The sequence below is a fragment of the Fundulus heteroclitus genome, chromosome 3, assembly GCF_011125445.2.
Source record: "Fundulus heteroclitus isolate FHET01 chromosome 3, MU-UCD_Fhet_4.1, whole genome shotgun sequence".
NCBI lineage: Eukaryota > Metazoa > Chordata > Actinopteri > Cyprinodontiformes > Fundulidae > Fundulus > Fundulus heteroclitus.
Window position 1 is genome coordinate 25,043,306 of NC_046363.1, and position 19,914 is coordinate 25,063,219.

Sequence of the window (19,914 nt, forward strand, 5' to 3'; positions counted from 1 at the left end):
ATTTCTCTTTGCCTCTCCTCAAGGCGGGAAAGACTGGAGAACTTGCTGTTCAGTTAAAGCAGATATGCGTTTGTTTCACATACATAAGGAAATTACTGCATAAGAAAAGCTTCTGAACCCGCCATGATCTATAGCCAAAGTTAAATATTTTAAACAAACGATGCAAATTTGCGTTCTTGCCACCTTCATTGAGCAGTATGGTAAGAGAGGTTTGTTGTAACATTTATTTATCTTCTAAGCCATTTATTTATTCATTCATATAACTTTTATCGGGACAGTTTTGGTCCTCCAAATCCCCAGTGGAATAAAAGGATATGGCAATAGTATTAAACGCTCGAGTTCTAAAAACAAAATGGCAACAATAAAAACATTACAATCTACTTTACTTTTAATACAAAGATTTTATTTGTAAACCATGTTTTCTTTAACTGTCTATATAAAAAGGACAAACTAAGAGAACTTTAATGTTTAAAGAGATTAATAACAAAGAGCAAAGTTCGGAAAACATTGCATTTCAGTAAAATGATTATGGACGTCTAAGGAAAATAAAAGTATAGATAATGGCTGGAATGTTTCATTTTAAGAACGAAGAAGGTGTGCTTTAGTTTGAAGATCTCTTGAAGGCCTCTTCTCCCCTATGACGTGTTTTCTTTGGACCCGGACTTGCTCTGACTGAGACTGTTGGCGATGTAGCCAATCAACTGGAGATATTCCTGGAAGCTGACTTTTCCGTCGCTGTTCTCGTCCAGGCCCTGCTGCATCTCCTTAATGGCAGAAGAACTGCTTGTGTCCTGATGGATGGGATGCAGAGGACACACAATCCGAGTTAAATGTTTTTCAGCTACGAATGATGCAAAACAGCAAGCAGTTGTTCACGTTCTCACCTCCATGACACCACCAAGCTGTTTCTGGACCAGCTTCTGGAAGGATTTAGTGTCAAGGCTCTCCTTCCCTCTGGCAGAACTAAGAAACGTTGTCACAACGGTCTTAATGGCCGACTCCATATCTCTAGAATTAGAGAAGACAAGGGCAGAGGAGGACAGCTAAGTGTGGGGAAGTGACAAAGGAAGATACGGTCATATCTAAGGCTCCCAGACTCTGTTTGCCTTTGAGTGGAGTTCTTAGGAATTTAATTAAAAGAGGTTATTTTTACAATGCCTTGCAAAAGTATTAACACTCCTTGAACTTCTTTTTTTACATTTTGTCACATTGTAACCATAAACTTCTGTGTATTTTATTAGATTTTATGTGACAGACCAACATAAAGCAGTAAAGAATAGAGCAGTGGAAGGAAAATGTGTAGTTTTTTTAAAAAACATTTTTGAAAAAAAAAAAATTAAAAAAAATCTGCAAACTATGGCTGGGCGACATGGGCCAAAAATAATACCTACATATTTTTAGGCTGCATGCCGATATACGATATTTATCTCAACATGTTTTACTTTTTATAAAGTAATTATAAAACGGCATCTCTGAATCAAACATTTATTCCAAATGTCTCACGGACAAAAAAAAAAAAAAGTAATATACAACTGTAGATAAATATGAGAAATAATTGAACAATAACCAACTGGAATACATAAAAGTCTAATTCTAACACAACATAGACCATCTCAATATAAACAATAGTTTAATCTTACATCTCTTCACAAATATATATATATATATATATATATATATATATATATATATATATATATATATATATATATATATATATATATATATATATATATCTATATATATATATATATATATATAATATATATATATTGCCCAGCCATACAGCAAAGTGTGGCGTGTGGGGGGGTCTTAACCCCCTCCCTCCTTTACTGTGATACCTCTAAATAAAATCCACGGCAACCTGTTCTCTCTAGCAGCCACATAATTAGTAAATCCTGTGTAATTTGATCTATTTAAGGCCTCAGGGATTTTTTCAGGGAACCTTGGTGAACAAGCATCATCATGAAGACCAAGTAAACATGGCCGACAGATTAGAGACACGACTGAATAGAAGTTTAAAACTGGTCCATCAAAACAAAGTCCAACCAAGTAGAGGCAGCAGAGAGACCTGAGAACCTGCGATGAACCTTTCAAAACACCTTAAACACACCATTATGGAGGTGGCATCGTGCTGCGTGGATGGTTTTCTTTAGCACAGATGTCGAGGCTAGTCAGAATTGATGCCACTAAATACAAGGCACTACAGCAATAAAACCAGCAAGAGGCTTTTAAAAACCCCGAGACTATGGTGGAGATTTATCTTCCAGCAGGAGAAACACCCTAATCACACAACCAGAGCTGCAACAGAACAGTTTAGGTGAGGAGTGTCCGGTATGTCGTAGATATTTTCCTGCATGAACGCCCCTGAATCACACAAACTGTTCATTAGCAGGATTCTGCAGAATTTCAGGCTGAGGACATGGTCAGATATTTAAATTCTTATTCTATACATATATTTATCCTGTGCAATGTTTTTCATAATGAATGATCACTCTTATATATTGGATTTGGAATAACAATAAAAAAGAACACACCAAAATATAGAATAAATAAAGTTTTTTAAAATGCCTCTCAGCCAAACTTGCTTAAAAGTGCATCTAAAAAAAGGTCGAAGACACAAATGACGTCAGCACAGAGGAGAAGGAGGAGAGTGAGCGAGAGGACATCAAGGCTGTCAAAAGATAAAAAGAAAAGGGTGAAGTAAGATGGGAGTCCCTGAAGGTAGAGACAAAGGAAGCTATGATCTCTGACAGGAGATATCTGATCCCAAACAAGCACTTGAAGCGCTGAAAGTTCGGGTTACTCCTCCTCCCTAATACCCGTCTGCTGCAGCAACTCATGACTCACACTCTGGTCAAGCACGATTCATAAAGCATCGCTCAGGCGCTCAAGCAAACAACCTGAACACGAACACTGTGGATTGCTCTTTCTGAAGGAATCCAAACCAATCACTGGATGCTGAACTTTCCATGAAGCTCTTGATACATAATGGATGAGATTTGGACCTGAATCTTAATGGTTTTACACACAGTAAAGAGGTTTCCAGCATGCAACTGCACGCAAAGCATGGGTGTCCCTAATTAAGATAACCATGATGGAGTCTCATTTATCTCCGGCGTGTTCAGGATCTTCGGTTTGCCCAAGTTGGTGCATCGTAGTGGTTTTCTGGGACACCTAAGCAGGGCAAATGAATTATTACCAACACCTGTACCTCCCTACATCCCTTCACAGAGACTAATAGCAGCTGGAAATACACAACATGCTGCACAAATGAAGGCCGTAATGAGAAATCTTCCTCAAGACTGCTGACAGCAAATAAAAAGGCATGTTAAACCTCTGCAAATTTTACCGGTGAAGTAAAATAAAAGTGTTTTTTCTATAGAAAGAAGCTGGGGTGCAAATCTGTCTTGTACTACAGATGATCCCTCACTTATGTTTATTTATGAACATGAACTAAAACCTCATCTGTTTCACTCACAAGTTGCAAATAAAACCGCAAGAGATGTCACTTAAACTAATGAGACAGAATCTTTCACGTCAGCATGAAGAAAATTACCCTCATCTTTAATAAAGAACTGCACGTGAACTTTTAATTTGGAAGAATCAAGGGATGAAGTGCCAGAAGAGTAATATAGGGTTTTTGTTTTTCCAACATTCTTGTGTAAGGTCATCAGTGCACAAAGCCTTCTTTTGAACATCTTACTGTCTTATCTGGGAGTTTGTTATACCCCCTTAAAATGCATTATATCTGCCTTGCATTTTTAAAGCATGCAAACATGCGCTGCTTGAAGAAAAGAAAGTTCCAGGATTGCCTTACTATATTTCACGAAGCCACAGAATTTTTGCACATATGTAAACATTTCTTGGTCTGAGCACTGCAACTTAAAGGCACCCTATATAAAATGCACTTTTGTCTGAGTGCCACAAAATTGACATAAGTGACACTCAAACCTTGTGGCGATGCCACAATAACAACATAACTTAAACTCATGGCACACTAAGCCAACATTCTGTCTGCACCATTGAAGGTTCCCTGACCTCTGCCTCCTAGTGGCTGAGATGGTGGGGGACCTGGCCTTATTTTCTGATTACTTCAGGTAATAATTAATTCTCTCTTGGAGGTATCTATACGCTGTCTGTGGATCATTTAACTCCAATCCAATATTTTCAGGACATTCAGAAGTTTGAAAGACTAGCATCGTAACTCTGTGCTTAAACAGTCACTGCCATGATCTGTGCCTGTCTGCTGTCTGCCGTCTGCCACCCCCACTGCCCCACTGCTATCAAGCTCATGCATTGTACCTGTGAGCCTGCTTCATGGCTCTGCTGCTATCAGGCTCATGTCCCACACCTGTGTTATGGTCCATTTAAGCTTTCATCAGACAGCAGGACAGCGGTTGATTATTGCACCTGACCTATAAGCTTGACCTTACGTTTTGGATTTGTCTGCCCATCTCTGACCTCCAGTACATGACCCTCGCCTGTCCCCAGGATTCCTGTCAAGCCTCAGCTTTTCTACCTGACGTCTCTGCAGTGAGCGAGCCGGCTCTCGCTGCTGCCTGGATGAAACCAGCTTGCTCCTGCACAGTTTCCCTGATTGTTCTAATAAATTTTTAAATGCACCTCAGTGTCTGACTGAATTTCCAGGTTTTCTGTCTTGACAGTAAAGCTTGTTACATACTCCATGAGAACAAAGTTTCTTTCTCATAGTTGGGGTGGGAAGAACACAAAAAGTTTGCTTTGGCTCTGTCTATTCATACTGCACGAGACGCTCAGCACGGAGCCAGCGGAGAGCTGGGAGACACGAAGCTCACGGTGTGCTTTGGCGCTAATTAGAAAGACTTAAATATATCTGTTGCTACTTTTCTGATTTAAAGCAATGTAGTTTAAGTGGAATTATACATTATGTCAGCCTGATTATGTATTTAGTCGATAAAGCTCCCTTGAGCTCCCGATAATGAACTTGTGTTTCTCAAAACACGAATGCTGGTGTGTTGTTGTGTCGATCAAAACAACAAGAGATGAAGATCCTTTTATTCAACATCAAGTCATGTGATGTCTTCGAAGTATGTGTGTGTTTTTTTGATGTGCTCACTTTCTGGATAGTGCATGTATACTGGGATCAGTGGTGTGGAATTGAGTGTTTTACTCTGCCATTACCAACTACAATGCTTTGCTGTGACAACATCAATTGTTTAAAGGAACAATGAGTAATAATGACATCTAGTGGTTAAAATCAGAACAACACATACACAATGCCTTTCACTAAGACCTGCCATTTACCCAGTTGTCTGTTTTTGCAATGAATTTTTACTTCAACAGGACAGATATATGATGCGGTATTCTGTTATATTTCTGGTCCGCTTCTCTTACTGGCTTCCTTGTTTGCAAGCTGCTGCTCTTTTGCCAAAATAAAATACCAAACGCTGCGCTCTGTGTTGGGAACCCTGGAAACTCTCATATGATTGGCTCAGGAACCTTGAAGTAAACACGGGCTACGCTCTGAACCGGAATAGTTCCAGACCGTACCTCTAGGTTTGAAAGAAGAAATACGTGACTAAGACACCAGTTGTTTATAGGCAATGTTACCTTCATCCCATCTGACAAAGGAGAATGATTCAAGCTCATAGGTTGATTTACTTATAGCTCCTTTAAGTAGGCTACTTTTTTCATACTGAAGGACCAACTGACCATTTCTGGAATAAGGTTTATTGCTCTTAGTGACCCACTCAAACCTCAAGTAGTTGGCCAAGCAACTTGCATGCCAAGGAGGGAAAGCATTTGCACAGTGTTGCAAGAGAATAAGTGATGATTTATTGAGTAAAAGCTGCAATATTTGAGTGTACAATTCTGTAACAGTGGTGCATATGTGTGGTTTACATGGCATGTGAGACCCAGGGCCCATGTTCTGAAAAGCTTTGACACAGCTAAAATCTCTGTGGCAGCCTGGTTTAGCTGGTGATCCATTTATGTTTTCCATGACATTAAATGCAAAGCACCATCCATTCCAATATCACTGACACAAAAGTAGATATTAAAGAGTGTAACATAAGTATTAGAATTTCATTTTCACCAACAATATTGATCTTAGATCACGGATTCGGAGCAAACTAATTATTATTTTTCTTTATTTCAAAAGTATTAAAGACATATTTACTAAATCTCATTTAACTTTTTGCCACTGGTAAAAAAAAATGTCTAAGCACAATGTTTGTGTCCCACTTGATTATTTAAGTTGTGACGCAGTTGATCTTTTAGAACTTGGGTAAAAGCTGTCGATGTGTTAAAATATTTCTGTTAAAAAGAGGCTTGACTGTAGAGTGTAATGTTAATGTGCGGGGTTTCACAAATACTGTGCAACAAAACACATGAGTTGGTCACAGCTGCACTCAATTAAAATTAACTGCTGTCGGTGAAACCAACACCAACCGCACACAAAACTAGAAACATTTGCATTTCCTGCAAAAATGCAGCGTGAACGCTGTAAGATGAATCCTTTGACTGAAAAAAAGAAAGAGAAAAAAGCAGAAGGTAGCGGAACGAGAGAGAAAAATGAGCATAACCATCATTAAGAACAGCTAAACTGTCAGCTGATCAACAGAAAAACAGTAAGCTAAAATGGCACAACAGGCTGGAGTCTCCGCACTGTCTGCAAAACCTTCTGTTGAAGGAAGGAAATGGAAGACATTTTAGAAAACCAAGTCAGAACTTGCGGCGGACATACTGTGGAAGCACAACTTTTTGCTGAAAAAAGGCTGAAGAGAAAATTTATGGAAAGACAGATGTTGACTTTTAAAGAACTAGTAGAAACTTCATAAGTGGAAAAGTGGACTTGTCATCTGACAAAGGTTTCACAAATCACAAACAGAACTGGAAAGCTCCTCCTGTTAGTGTAGAATAATCTAGTCCAGGTTTGAAGAGTCTAGGTGTTGTAGGTTTTGAGCAGGACCAGTTCTAATGTGGTTCAAATGCAAAAAAAAAAAATTATTAGGCATTGATAATGCCTACAGCATTCACACTAAAAAAACTGTAAATCCCTTCTGATGTCTCGTATGGAGGACTAAGAACTTTGACTGAAATCTGTCACTGCTCAACTAAAGCTGTTTTGTTATATATGATATCTGGTGTTTTTTTTAGCATTAGAACACCTTGTCTATGACCGTAACTGTTATTGCACACGTCGCTTTATTACATGTTGTGTAAAAATGGTGATACAATTTGAATTCCCAAAACACAAGCTGCAAAAATTGCAAGCCAGCGTATGTCTGAATTGTCTACGATAGACTGGCGACCTGTCCAGGGTGTACCCTGACTCTCGCCCATTGACAGCTGGAGATGGGTACCAGCACCCCTCACGACCCCACAAGGGATAAACGTGGTAGAAAATGGATGGATGGATGTCAGAATTGTGTGTTTTTATTTCAAAAAGAATAACGGCGTAGCGCTGTTGCCTTGCAGCAAGAAGGTCCTGGGTTCGAGTACACCCCTGGGTCTTTCTGCATGGAGTTTGCATGTTCTCCCAGTGCATGCGTGGGTTCTCTCCGAGTACTCCGGCTTCCTCCCACAGACCAAAAACATGACTGTTAGGTTAATTGGCTTCTCCAAATTGTCCTTAGATGTGAGTGTGTGCGTGAATGGTTGTTTGTCCTGTTTGTCTCTGTGTTGCCCTGCGACAGACTGGCGACCTGTCCAGGGTGTACCCCGCCTCTCGCCCAGTGAACGCTGGAGACAGGCACCAGCACCCCCCGCGACCCCATGAGGGATAAAGCGGTTCGGAAAATGGATGGATGAAGAATAACGGCTCAAAGAGAGCAAGAGAAGTGGATCAGTTTCAGATGTGTTAAAATTATTTTAATCATGAATGGTAACATGGGGATTCACACAAAGCATAGTGTAATTAAGAAGAGGAAGGAAAATCATACACACCGTTTGGCATTTATACAAATTAAAATCTGAAAAGTGTGGCACGCGTTTCTAAAGCTGCTGAGTTGATATGTGGTATATCTGTATTGTTGCTGTTATTACCATCTTTAGAGGTAAGTTTTCTTGGCTTTTGATGTGGAGTATTAGAGCAAAAACTTTCTTTTTTGTCTCAGGGCTTCTTCTGCTAAAGTTTTGCTGCCTCATGGCTGATGGAAAATGAAAACATGATTTATTCTGGCTTCCTCTCATCAATGACTGTATTCTTTTTGCCACTCTTCCATGAAAGCCAAATTTGACAAGTGTAAAACTAGTAGTTGTCCTATGAACACATTCTCGCCACCTGACCTGTGGATCGGTGCAGCTCCTCCAGAGTTACCACTGGCCTCTATCCTGCTTCCCCAATAAACACTTTCCTTGTACAGCCTGTCGATTTAGGTGGATACTCTTTTAGAGCTCGCCTCGGTTTTTGGATGCTGGATTGAAAAGTGCTTCACGAGATGTCCAGAGCTTGTGATAAACTTTTATCACCTAACCTTGCTTCATGTTTCTTGGTCTTTATGAGATTGTTGTTGTTTGTTCACTAATCTTATCAAACGAAAGTCTCAGGCCTTCAGGAAATGGCTGCATTTGTAATCGGAATAAATTACTGACAGGTGGACTCATTGACTTCTGAAGGCGATTTTTTTGTGCTGGGTTTTATTTAGGAGATATCTGACTAAAGACGCCTGAAAAGAAGTGCAAAAATGCAAGCCATACTGTAAAGATTTTTTAAATATTTGAAAACCGTTTTCCTTCCATTGCGCAGATATACTCTACTTTGTGTTGGCCTATCAGAAAAAACCCCATCAGAATGCCTTGATGTTTGTGATTGTAATGTGAGAAAATGCAAAAATATAAATATTTTTGCAAGGCACCGAGCGGAGGTCTTCTCATTTGAGGTTGTACTTAGATAAAATCAGGATTTTTATGATAGTTTATGAGAAATTTAGCTTTGTGGCAATTTAAACTTTAAAAATGTGAACAAGAGCATTGTGGTTTAAAAGGCAAATGATTTCAGGAAAAAAAAGCCTTATTTCTGTAGAAAAAAAAATCCTTCATTGTGAACCAGTTAATTTCAGAGCTCTTTTATGTGTGTATGTACTTCACTGGTGAAGTATCAGCATTACTTCAGTTTCAATCTACTGATTCCAGCACAACACCGGCCTGGAAAAATAAATGTTATGGACACTTGAGTCGAGTTAATCAGTATCAGCAGAGTGGAGTGACGCTGCCATGGAGGATTTCCAGTGAGTATCGGAAACTACCCAGAGGCCGTGGCGGCCACAGTACGGGTGATGGTGATGGATGCCTGGGGCGACGGTGTTGGGAGTAACTGTAGAAGCGTCTAGATCTCCTATCTGACACAGATGCCACACCTCAATACTTGCACTACGCCTACAGTGACATACAGATGCACAAATAGAGAGACAATAACTCTCACACACACACACACGCACGCACGCACGCGCGCACAAACCCACGCACCAATAGAAGGTCAGCTTGGACTTCTGCTGCATTAACCTAATTAGCAGACGAGCGAGAGGCAGCATCCAAACCCCGGGTTTAGTTTCACGTCGACACACAATGCGCACGCAGTTAACCAACCAGCGAGTAAACATCTATCATCGGCATGCTGCTGATTATTATTTGATAGGCTGCTATGATTGTCCCGACACCTTCCTTACATCCTTCACAAGCCAGACAGCAAAGATGAGTGTGTGTATCGGCTGCGCTGCAAATAAAAATGTCCAGCACACCACCATCCATTAGTGTCCTTTTTCAGCAGGATGGGGTAAAAAAAATAACAATAAGAAATTTTGAGTCAAGGCTGCAGGATGACAAAAAAAAAAAAAAAAGAGGAAATGTTGGGAGCAAAGGGTGGCCTGCCTGGTTGGTGTTTTTTCTGAATGCACAAGAGGGGGAATTCTAAAGGCTCCCCTCGGCACACATTCGCTGCGATTGAGAGTGAGCGGAGATCAGAGTGACTCACGTGGAATGAATGCTTGCGTGAAGCTATGCTCATTGTTTTGTTTGTATGACTGAGTCTGTTTAGAGGGAGTTTGACTCTCTTGTCTTGGTTTAGGGGAAATTTGCAGCACATGTTGGTTCAGAAATTCCCAGCATAAGCTGGTCCTCATGTGAACTCAGACTGCAAATACATTTAATTATTTTTCTACTGTCAAAGGACAGATTTTATTTCTAAATTTGGTTTTGGACACGGAGTTGTAAAATTATTGACTTATAGACAGACGGAGGTTAACATGATTAAGGCGAATCATGAAAGCATTATAGCGTGTCTCATTTATTCTAAAAACTGGAATCAGAGTTTTGTTTGAACTGTTTCGTCTTAATTTGGTATTTAATTCTTGTTTTTTTGTCACTCTTAAAGGGTTCAGTTCAAACTAATTGTAATATCTGCTCATATAGTCTCTGTTTCTTGTTGTCATTGCTGGATCCATGGGTTCTGCTACCTAACAGACGACCCTGAAGGAGCATATTCGGCCTCGAGTTTGTGACCTCCGGCCCGAGCGCAATCATAGAATGCAGCCGTGCAATGATCTGCAACCCAGCTGTAAGTCTACCAATGAATAGCTAGAAAAAAAGACTAAATGAACATTTGGGAGTGGCTTAGTCAAAATCAAGACTTAAATCCCATTGAGATGCGAAGAGGCCGTTAGTTCTAGAAAACTGCAACGTGGCTGAAACGGTCCATTTCTGCAGAAAGGAGTGGGACAACATTCCCCCACAGGGATTTAACAGAATCATTGCCAGTCATGCCAAATGTTTGATAGCAGTTTTTGTTGTCAAGGTTACAAGGAGTTGTTAGGCTTGGCGGGAAATTACTTTTTTTACATTGGGAAAGGATTGTATTAAACACAAAATACTATTTTTTTTCCCCCTCATGTTTTCTGATATCAACATTTATATGATTATTTTATGATGATGATTTATTTATGACCTGAAACATTCAAGTCCAATGAACCAGTAGGTCTGCAGAGAGGATCATCAGGATCGATCTACCCTCCGTCGAGGACTCGTACAGCTCTACGGTCAGGAAAAGGCCGGCCAACATCTCTGTAGACCCCACACACCCTGGACACACACTGATCAGACTTGCGTCTTCAGGTTGGGGCTACAGAACGCAGTTTGCAAACCCCTTTGCATTTTATACTGAATTTGACAACAGTTTACAACAACTAACATCACACTTCATAACTACATTTTAATATTCAATGTAATTGGGTTGATTTGGATATATATTTCTGTATAATATTCAAATTAGAACAATCTGTTTGTATTGTGTAAGCTGTTAAGAATGCATTTGTTGTAAACTGCTGGGATATAAGTGAACTGAATTGAATGAAATAACAGTTTATAGAAATGTATGCGTGACATATATTTTAAAATATCAAAAGTTTTAAAGTCAAACAGCTCAAGTCCAAGTGAAGATCTAAAATAAGTATTTTTAGTTTTTGTAAAACCAGGTCTAAAGTTAATGCATTTGACCTGTGAGTCTACACCTCTGAATTATAGCACTACAGCTTTACCCATTTATTTGATAACTTATTTGCTTGAAACTCACTGCGATATCTGTCTACTACCGTTTAGACAACTGTTACTGACTTTAGTTCAATTCAGTTTGTTGATATAGCGGTAATTCACAACACGTCATCTCAAGGCACTTTACAAAGTCAGTTCACTCAAATCACACAGACAGATGGGTAAAGGATTGGTTATCCTTATTTCTAAAAAAAAAAAAAAAAAATCTAAAATATCCCATTAGGTATAATAGTCAACAATAACTGCCCATTTAAAAAAGCTCTCAGCTCCATGATTCCTGGAAAACATTTTGTGATATATTACTGAATAATAACTTAACTTTTTTCCCCTTTCTTTTCCTTTATCCCGATGTTTACACCACTGCCCGTAAGCATCTTGCCTAAAATACATCAAGTATGTAGGGTAGTAAAACTATTACTAAGATTAGTATTGGCATGTACAATACTTTACAATGTACAATCAAAGATTGCACCTATAGGCAGTTCTTTGTGTTTGTGATATTGCATAAATTGATAAAACAATACAGACTACGATTTTATATATTGTGCTACTTAAATTCAAATCCAAAGTGTTAACGTTCTAGAAAACGCTGTACTAGATCATTTTAATAATTAGATAATTTGTTACATTTGTATTTCGAAAGTGTGAAACTAAAATGCAATATCTATAAATGTACAAACAGGAACCAAAACTCAATGTAAAATTAACTTGAGTGATTGTTTATTTTTTCACCTGTAGTCTAACGCTATTCTGAAATCTGATCCTATTTTGTGTCATCCGGGTTGATTTATTGCTTCCTGATTGATGTATTACAGTGATATATTAGTAACTCATAAAAAGACACACTGAAACAATTGTTGTTCAGCAGGTGATGACTTATTGTGCACATCAGCAGCTGCCATGTTCAAACTGGTCGAGGGAGTCATGCAGCCCCGCCTCATGGACGGTTCTAGACAGGGGCCGACTGGGGCCGGTGCCCAGGGGCGGTTCTAGACCAAATTTACCAGGGGGGCCAAAGTGGGGCCAGTGTTTTTTCACAGGGGCACAGAACAAAATTTTTTAAAAACAATAAAATGGCAATATTTAACTGTGTAATAATAGTAAGTGAGCCATGTGTGGCTCTGGAACTGCAGGTTTCAAACCCCTGATCTAGCAGTTGAAAACTTTGCCCCCTGCTCAGTACAGCTAAAGCAAAACGTGAAACATCTTAAGTTTTAAATTCTTTTTAGAGTAAAGCTGTATAGGTAAAAAATAATATTGGTCAAAGTGACCAATCAGTTATGGTTTCTTTGCCATTGCAAATAATTATGAGAAGTTTATTTAACATAATGCTTTTAGTACAGGGGCCATTTCTACAGGGGCATGGGCCCCTGTTGGCCCCTGTCTAGAACCGCCCCTGCCGGTGCCCCTGTAGAACTGAAAACAGTGCTGAAAAACATAATCCTAAATCAATTTCTTGTGATAAAATGCGCTAGCACAGAAACCGTCACTGATTGGTCCCTCGTGCAATTTCATATTTTTTAACTTTACAGTTTTACTTTAACCGTGATTTAAAAATGAAGGTGTTGCACTTTCAGCTTCAGCCGTATTAAAGTAGAGGACCACAGTCCTGCTAGATCTTCAGCCTGCAGTTCAAGTGTCTCTTTTGGCTCCCTTAATACATTAAATAATGAAATATGTCCCTGATTTTTTTTATTATTATTATTATTTATTTCTTTTGTTCTGTGCCCCCATGAAAAAAAAAACACAGGCCCCACCTTGGCACCCCTGGTAAATGTTGTCTAGGTCCGCCACTGGCCCGCCTTGCGCACCCTTAGCAGCCAAACTTTAATGGCATTTAAAAGTTTTTTTGTCTGACATCTGAAGGTTTTTATAAATCCTAAAGCAGCTATTTAAACCAGCCAATTTTCGGCGCTACCTGTCCGGTATATAGAGCTGATCAATCCCAGCCAGGCAGCAACTGACCAGCTCCTCCCTGATCAGGTTTGTTGCAACAAGGTGTGACACCGGCCCGCTTCCTCCCTGTCATCATCGGCCAGGCCGCTGTCCTCATCCGCGTCATTAACTACACCGAGCCGGAGCTGGGCGAGTTTCAGTACCGGGATCTTATCGAAAACTAAATAATTCAGGCTGATAAGAGATTCGCATCTACACCGATGACCGTATGAGCGTTTCAGGATCAGGGTGAACGCGTGGAGAAAAAAAATATTCTCTGTAAAGCTGCTGCGCGTAACGGAGATGTTGCTCATTTAAATTTAGCCCCAACTAATCTTGACAATTTGTCAAGCGATTGGAGGAAGAATGGACACACGGGCAGCAGAGAGATGAATAAATAAATAAAAAAGGGTGAGTAGAGAGTCCGGTTTCTGTGGAAGTGTAAAGGGATTGGAGTTGAATTACTAACAAGGGGAAACCGACCCTCGCGGTCAGACACTCCCAACGCGTATGGTAGAAAATAATCTTGTTTTTTTTTTTTTTAACAGGAAGGAGGAAACAGTTTATACTCTGTAAAGTTGCCCCCAAAAAAGGTTTTGCGCAAAATGAAAAAGTTCAAGAGAAAAGCAAAGACTCACCTACAGCACAGGGGAACAAAAAGTGAACAGAAACTCTCAGCAGCTGCTCCCTTTCCTTCCTCTAGGTCCTCCTCACCAGATTAACCAACAGCACATATCTTTTCCGTGATTTAACCTCCACTCTAGCCAACTCTTTTCTTTTTTTCCCCCCGTTGTCACAGGGCGTGTGCCTGAGAGAGGAGGAATGTGGAAAGAGGCGCAGCTTTAACTCTCTGTTACAAGCAACATTTTCTTTGAGAGAGAGAGAAAAAAAGAGTTGATCTAATGGAAAATGCGCTGATTTGGATTTTCAGGACAACTTAAACTATTTCCATCACTGCACACTTTTATTTGTACGTAAGAACGAGAGTGCGCGCGTTCACGTTGGAGTGCGCGCACAGATGTTGTCCGAGCCACACCCTGAAACTTAGAATAAACCAACCTATACAAACAAGCGGATCACGCGTGCGATAACCTTTTTTTTCTTTTTTTTTTTTTTTTTTTTTGTTTATTTGGATTTTACTGTAGGGTTCAAAACAGGAAATCCTGAACTCACTCCGGCCAGCACCATACCTCTGTGTGAGTCCTGGACGGGGTGGGAGGTGAGATTTTCCAGGAATGAACAGAGCCAGGAGTGCTTAGACACAGGCCTTTTTCAGACAATGCGTTCCCACCCAGCAGCTTTAATGACTGGCTTGTGAGCACACGTAGCTGGGAGTGAGTGTGTGTGTTGGGAAATGGCAAGGGCTGGTTCTGATGCAACTGTAACAGTCCCAGTAGCAGGATAGATAGATAGATAGATAGATAGATAGATAGATAGATAGATAGATAGATAGATAGATAGATAGATAGATAGATAGATAGATAGATAGATAGATAGATAGATAGATAGATAGATAGATAGATAGATAGATAGATAGATAGATAGATAGATAGATAGATAGATAGATAGATAACAGAGTTGGGTTCTAACGAGTCTAAACATGCAAGATTTTGAAGGGTACATGATCAAATGTACTCCAGAGTTTTACTAAAACAGTAAAATATTCCTTTAACATACCACTAAATCATAAAGCTCAAATCAGATCACAAATGTATCAGTAGCACCAGGAACGGGCAGAAAGCCATACCACCCGTACAAAAAAAAGCTGCTACTGAAATGTGTTACGGCTTCTGCTTCTGCTATACCCTGCACTGTAAAAACTGATTTTAGAGAATAGTAAATATTAACTCCTGAAACTTTGAACATTTGAATCTTACAGAAGATGTTTTGCTTCTGTCGACCATAGCTATTCACATTTATTAAGTGTCCTGCAAAGACCAGAGAGACTGATGTGTTTATATGGGTTGTATTATGAAAAGAATAACAACTCGGTCACGTTTAGGAACTTTCCTCATACTTATTTATTTATTTTTCATACTAGTGGCCTTTATTAAAAGTAGGCTGTCAGGAAGTGGGGCTAAGAGTGAGAGGGGGAAGATATGCAGCAAAGGTCCACAGGCCAGAGTCAAACTCAGGACAGCCATGTCCAGGACTAAACGCGGATTTAAGCTTGTGCTCAGCTTTAACCAGTTTAGCAAGAGCGCTAAAGCTAAATATGCTAGCGAAGCATGTTTCTTAACTCAGATAGTTTTGCAAATAAATGGCACATTTTAGCCGTGCTTCGATCCATCCACCCATCCATCGTCTACCTCTTATCCGAGATTGGGCAATGGGGACAACAGGTCCAGGAGAGCAACCCAGACATGCTTCTCCCCAGCGATATCCTCCAGCTCATTGTGGGGGACCTCAAGGAGCTTCCTGGCCAGACTGGATAGATCGTCCCGTCCAGTGAGTTCTGGGTCTTCTCCCAGTGGGATGCAACTGGAAAACCCCCAAAGGGAGGCAACCATGGACCGTCCTGATCAGATGCCCAAATCACGTCATCTGGCTCCTTTCGATGCGGAGAAGCAGCGGCTCTGCTTTAAGCTCCCCTCAAATAAAGTTTCTCACCCTATCTCTAAAGCTGAGCCGGGCTACCCTATGGAGGAAGTCATTTTGGCCAATAGGGTGTTTTCAGCTGACGTCACGCTCACCTGACTACTCAGCGCGTCCGCCATATTGGGTGGCAGTCGTTTCGCACCGTTGACCTGCATTGTATGACGCCTTAGGCAGTATTGGAAGTGAACAATGGGGAAAACGTGTTTAATGGTTGGTTGCACGGCCCGTGGAGGTGGAGATCAACGCTTTCTATCGCCTACCAGCCGTAATAGTGAATCAGTGTGAAAAAAAAAAACAGCTGTCTGAACAACGCTGTCACCTATGGCTGACACGGATATCCAGGTCCGATTTGGACGGTGTTAAGCTGGAATACGCCAGAGTCTGCGGTGCTCACTTTGTCACAGGTAATTAACTGTTAAGTATTTAAAACATATAAGAAGAATATATTAATAATAGGGCTTGGGCGTTATGACTTATTACTTTCCGCGGCTGTCGTGTTGACTGCCTCCGCCGCCTCTACTGCCTATTACTACCGCATACTGTACTCCCTCTCTCAGCCGTGTTTTAATTTGATTAATTTCACCTTAACTTGATTTCAACCATGGTAAACCGTTGCTGTATTGTGGGCTGTAACAGCGCAACACATGATCGCCATGGGAAAAACATAGAAACAGATTAATTTTCCACCGCTTTCCTGCCTGGAGGCGCAACCACGGAGAACAACTGTTAGTGATAACAAAGAGTCGTCGGCTCGCTTGGATCGCGGCTGTAAGTCGACCGATCATAACTTTCCACAGTATCCCGATGTCAATGAGAGTGTGTTCTAAACGTTTGAAACACATAGCAGCTAGTTAAAAGTACATTACATGCGTGAGTGGTTGTTAGCGCTAACGGTTAGCATGAGCCAGAGCCCGGCTGAGCGCAGCTTACCTTTGAACGAGTTACAGAGATAAAGAGATCGTCGGCTCGCTTGGATCGCGGCTGTAAGACCGAACATAACTTTCCACAGTATCCCGATGTCAATGAGAGTGTGTTCTAAACGTTTGAAACACATAGCAGCAAGTTAAAAGTACATTACATGCGCGAGTGGTTGTTAGCACTGGCGGTTAGCAGCTACTAAACTAGCATGTGCCAGCCCGTCTGAGCGCAGCTTACCTTTGAACGAGTTGCTGTGTTCCCACTGTTTGCTGGCTTTATGATCTGCAGCTCCTACCGGCGCCAATACGGTAAATACAACTTAATTTTGCACTGGTCATTGTTCTGCTTAAATAATTAAAGCCGCGAGCGGCGTCGATCGGCCCTGCAGCCAAGCGCCTTCGCGCACCCGTGCAACACATTTGCAACACATTTGCGTCGGATTGTTTACATTTTTACCATCTTATTAAAACTCACCCGTCCACGTATGATGGCGATTTCCTTGATGTACATAACCAGATGTGAACTGGTTGTGAGCCTCTAGATCCTTGTAAGCTCTCATTTCCTCAAGAGTGTGCAGAGGGTTTTCACTGAACACCAGGTAATGCACTGTGTCGCCGTGCTCTACATTTGGCCAATCATCTGGATTACGGCTAAACAAGGCACCGTGGAGGGCATACGGGTCCATATGGTCGATCACGGAACATTTCCTCAGATATACGTCCTTATCTGGTCGCTCTAGCGTGCTGGCGTACTTATCCATTCGCGATACGATAATACGTGTAAGACAACTAGAGATAAGGAAGTGTGCCACCCAATATGGCGGACCGGAAGTTGGCCAGTGACGTCAGTGAAAACACCCTATTGTATCCAGGATCTTGTTCTTTCGTTTTGTGGTCTATACCTCATAATCATAGGTGAGGGTGTTTTTGCCTCAGCTCTTTCTTTTTCACAAGCAGTGCCCGCATCACTGTAAAGGCAGCTCCAATCCGTCTCTTGCTCCATCCTACCTCCACTTGTGAACAAGACACCAAGATACTTGGACTCCAAGGTACTTGAGGCAGAGACTGAACCCTTCTTGGAATACATTTTAAACATTTGCATTCAGGAAGTTTAGCGACTGCTTATTTTAAAGTCCAACTTGCTATAGGTAGCAGAGCCTTATAACATCAAAGAACGTGCTGCCAATGCACAGCTCGTATTAGCCGTGGTTGTAAGGCGGACATTTAAAATGCTAACTTATTGTGCAGAGTTTAAAGGTTTCTATCCAGTTTTAAATTTGTTGATACTAAAGTCAAACTTGCCAGCAAGCTTATTTTCTTTTCCCAGAGATAGGCAATCACACTCCACCTTGCGGAGAATACTGCAGATTTTAAAGGTGTGTCACATTTTTGAGTTACATTTTATGTCTTGATCACAAACCGTTATTTGTTATTTCTTTTTATTATGGGAGGACAATCATGAACAAAATGATCTTGATATTTTTAATATCACAAAATTTTTAAGTACGCTTGAAATATTGCTCGCGGACTCTCAGCTGCTAGCTGTACAGATTAGACAGAAACGACCCAGGAATAATGACAAAAATGTACCCCCAAAATGCTATGTAAATAGCAAACAGTTTGTTTTATTAGTGTACTTAAGAGACTCTTTGAACTTTTCAGCAGATGAAACTGTTTGAGGTGATTATTTTATTATTATTTTGAAGGATTTCTCTTTTTGGCACACCAAAAGTTCAGTAGCACCCATAAAACTATATTAAAAAAACACAGAGTATTAGAGGACACTCTATTGGCTGAATCCCCCATGCTTGTTTGCCAGACGCCCAATCAGCTGCCAGAACTCCAGGAAGCACAGCTCTCCATCATTGTCCATGTCCAATGAACTCATGAGCTGGTCAATGGCAGCAGGGTCACTTGCATTCTGCAAGGAAAACAGAAAACCACATTTGTGAGGCACACACAAACACACAAAGACAGAAACAAAGAAAAGATCCTGAAAGCCAGCTGGCAACACTGAAAAATATCATCAGGGGGTGAAAAAGTATCAGTGGCAATGCAATCCTGAATTAAATATAGCCTCAACACATGCTGCATCAGCAGATGGTGGTTTGGCACACAATTCCCTGGCTCTGTCACCACTTGTGGCTGCTGTGGATGATCTCAGCTGTTCGCCAAAAGAGGAAACTTGTGGAATTTTCCACACTTGGAAAAGGCAGCCCTTTATCCTCAGTTGGGCCTCATGAAGAGCTACTTTCTGTCAGCGTGTATTCTTGTCAGGAATGCACAATGCAGGCAGCAGATTAAAACGAGTCTGGAGTGCCGACAACAAGCAGGGCCGATTCTTTCTTGGTGTGGGATTTATGTTGTTGTTTTTAGAATACGAGCCTCACTTTTCGTTTTTAGAAGCTGTACAACATTGCATGCATAGTTACGGCTGTGATTCACTGAATTAAGACATATCTAAACAGCAATGTGATCGTAGCAAAATGAGGCAGTCAGATGATACCCTTTAAGAATCTGACTTTCCTACCGTGAAATAACTGTTTTCGATATAAGCTTCCTGTCATGCGTTTCATGCAGCCAATATGACAGTGGATGTAGTGTTTAAAAGACAAACATGGGCTAAATACAGCTTTAGGGCAAGGACAGGCCTTATGATCACTTCCATCCAGAGCTCTGGAGAAGTTTTTCACTTTTATTTTAACAGGTTAAATAACTGGGGTTGTTTTTTACTCTGTGGTGAGAAAAAGGTATTTACCCCGTTACAAATTTCTTCTCTTTTTGCTTTTCATCAGCTTTAAACAAAGTTTTAATACTATTCAAGTATGAGATGCCAAATGTAAAAAAATTTGTGAAAGAAATTTTCACTGTCACATTCTGTTATTTAGTGCACTTTCTTCACATTTAATGTACTTTTCTTACATTTAGTGGGAAACTA

At 40.6% G+C, this 19,914-nt stretch overlaps 2 protein-coding genes across 3 annotated transcripts in view; both read right to left on the bottom strand.

The window, feature by feature from the left end:
• Positions 1 to 484: 484 nt before the first annotated feature.
• Positions 485 to 14,244, bottom strand: si:ch211-105c13.3 (protein S100-A16). 2 transcript variants are annotated; one of them, XM_012865715.3, is made up of 3 exons: positions 14,104 to 14,244; positions 885 to 1,008; positions 485 to 791 (listed from the first exon to the last, which is right to left on the bottom strand). In XM_012865715.3, the coding sequence occupies exons 2-3, from the start codon at positions 1,002 to 1,004 to the stop codon at positions 636 to 638; spliced, it is 276 nt and encodes a 91-aa protein (XP_012721169.2). In that variant the 5' UTR covers positions 1,005 to 1,008; positions 14,104 to 14,244; the 3' UTR covers positions 485 to 635. The 2 variants fall into 2 exon arrangements, with proteins under 2 accessions (XP_012721169.2, XP_012721168.2); XM_012865714.3 differs by having other exon boundaries at positions 14,100 to 14,242.
• A 4,446-nt stretch (positions 14,245 to 18,690) lies between these two features.
• The window catches only part of LOC105928457 (protein S100-A11), a 23,300-nt gene continuing 22,076 nt past the window's right edge, over positions 18,691 to 19,914 (bottom strand). Inside the window, exon 3 of the mRNA XM_036134074.1 lies at positions 18,691 to 18,897. Coding sequence (XP_035989967.1) covers positions 18,763 to 18,897 — 135 coding nt within the window. The 3' untranslated portion in view covers positions 18,691 to 18,762. The remainder of the gene's footprint in view (positions 18,898 to 19,914) is intronic.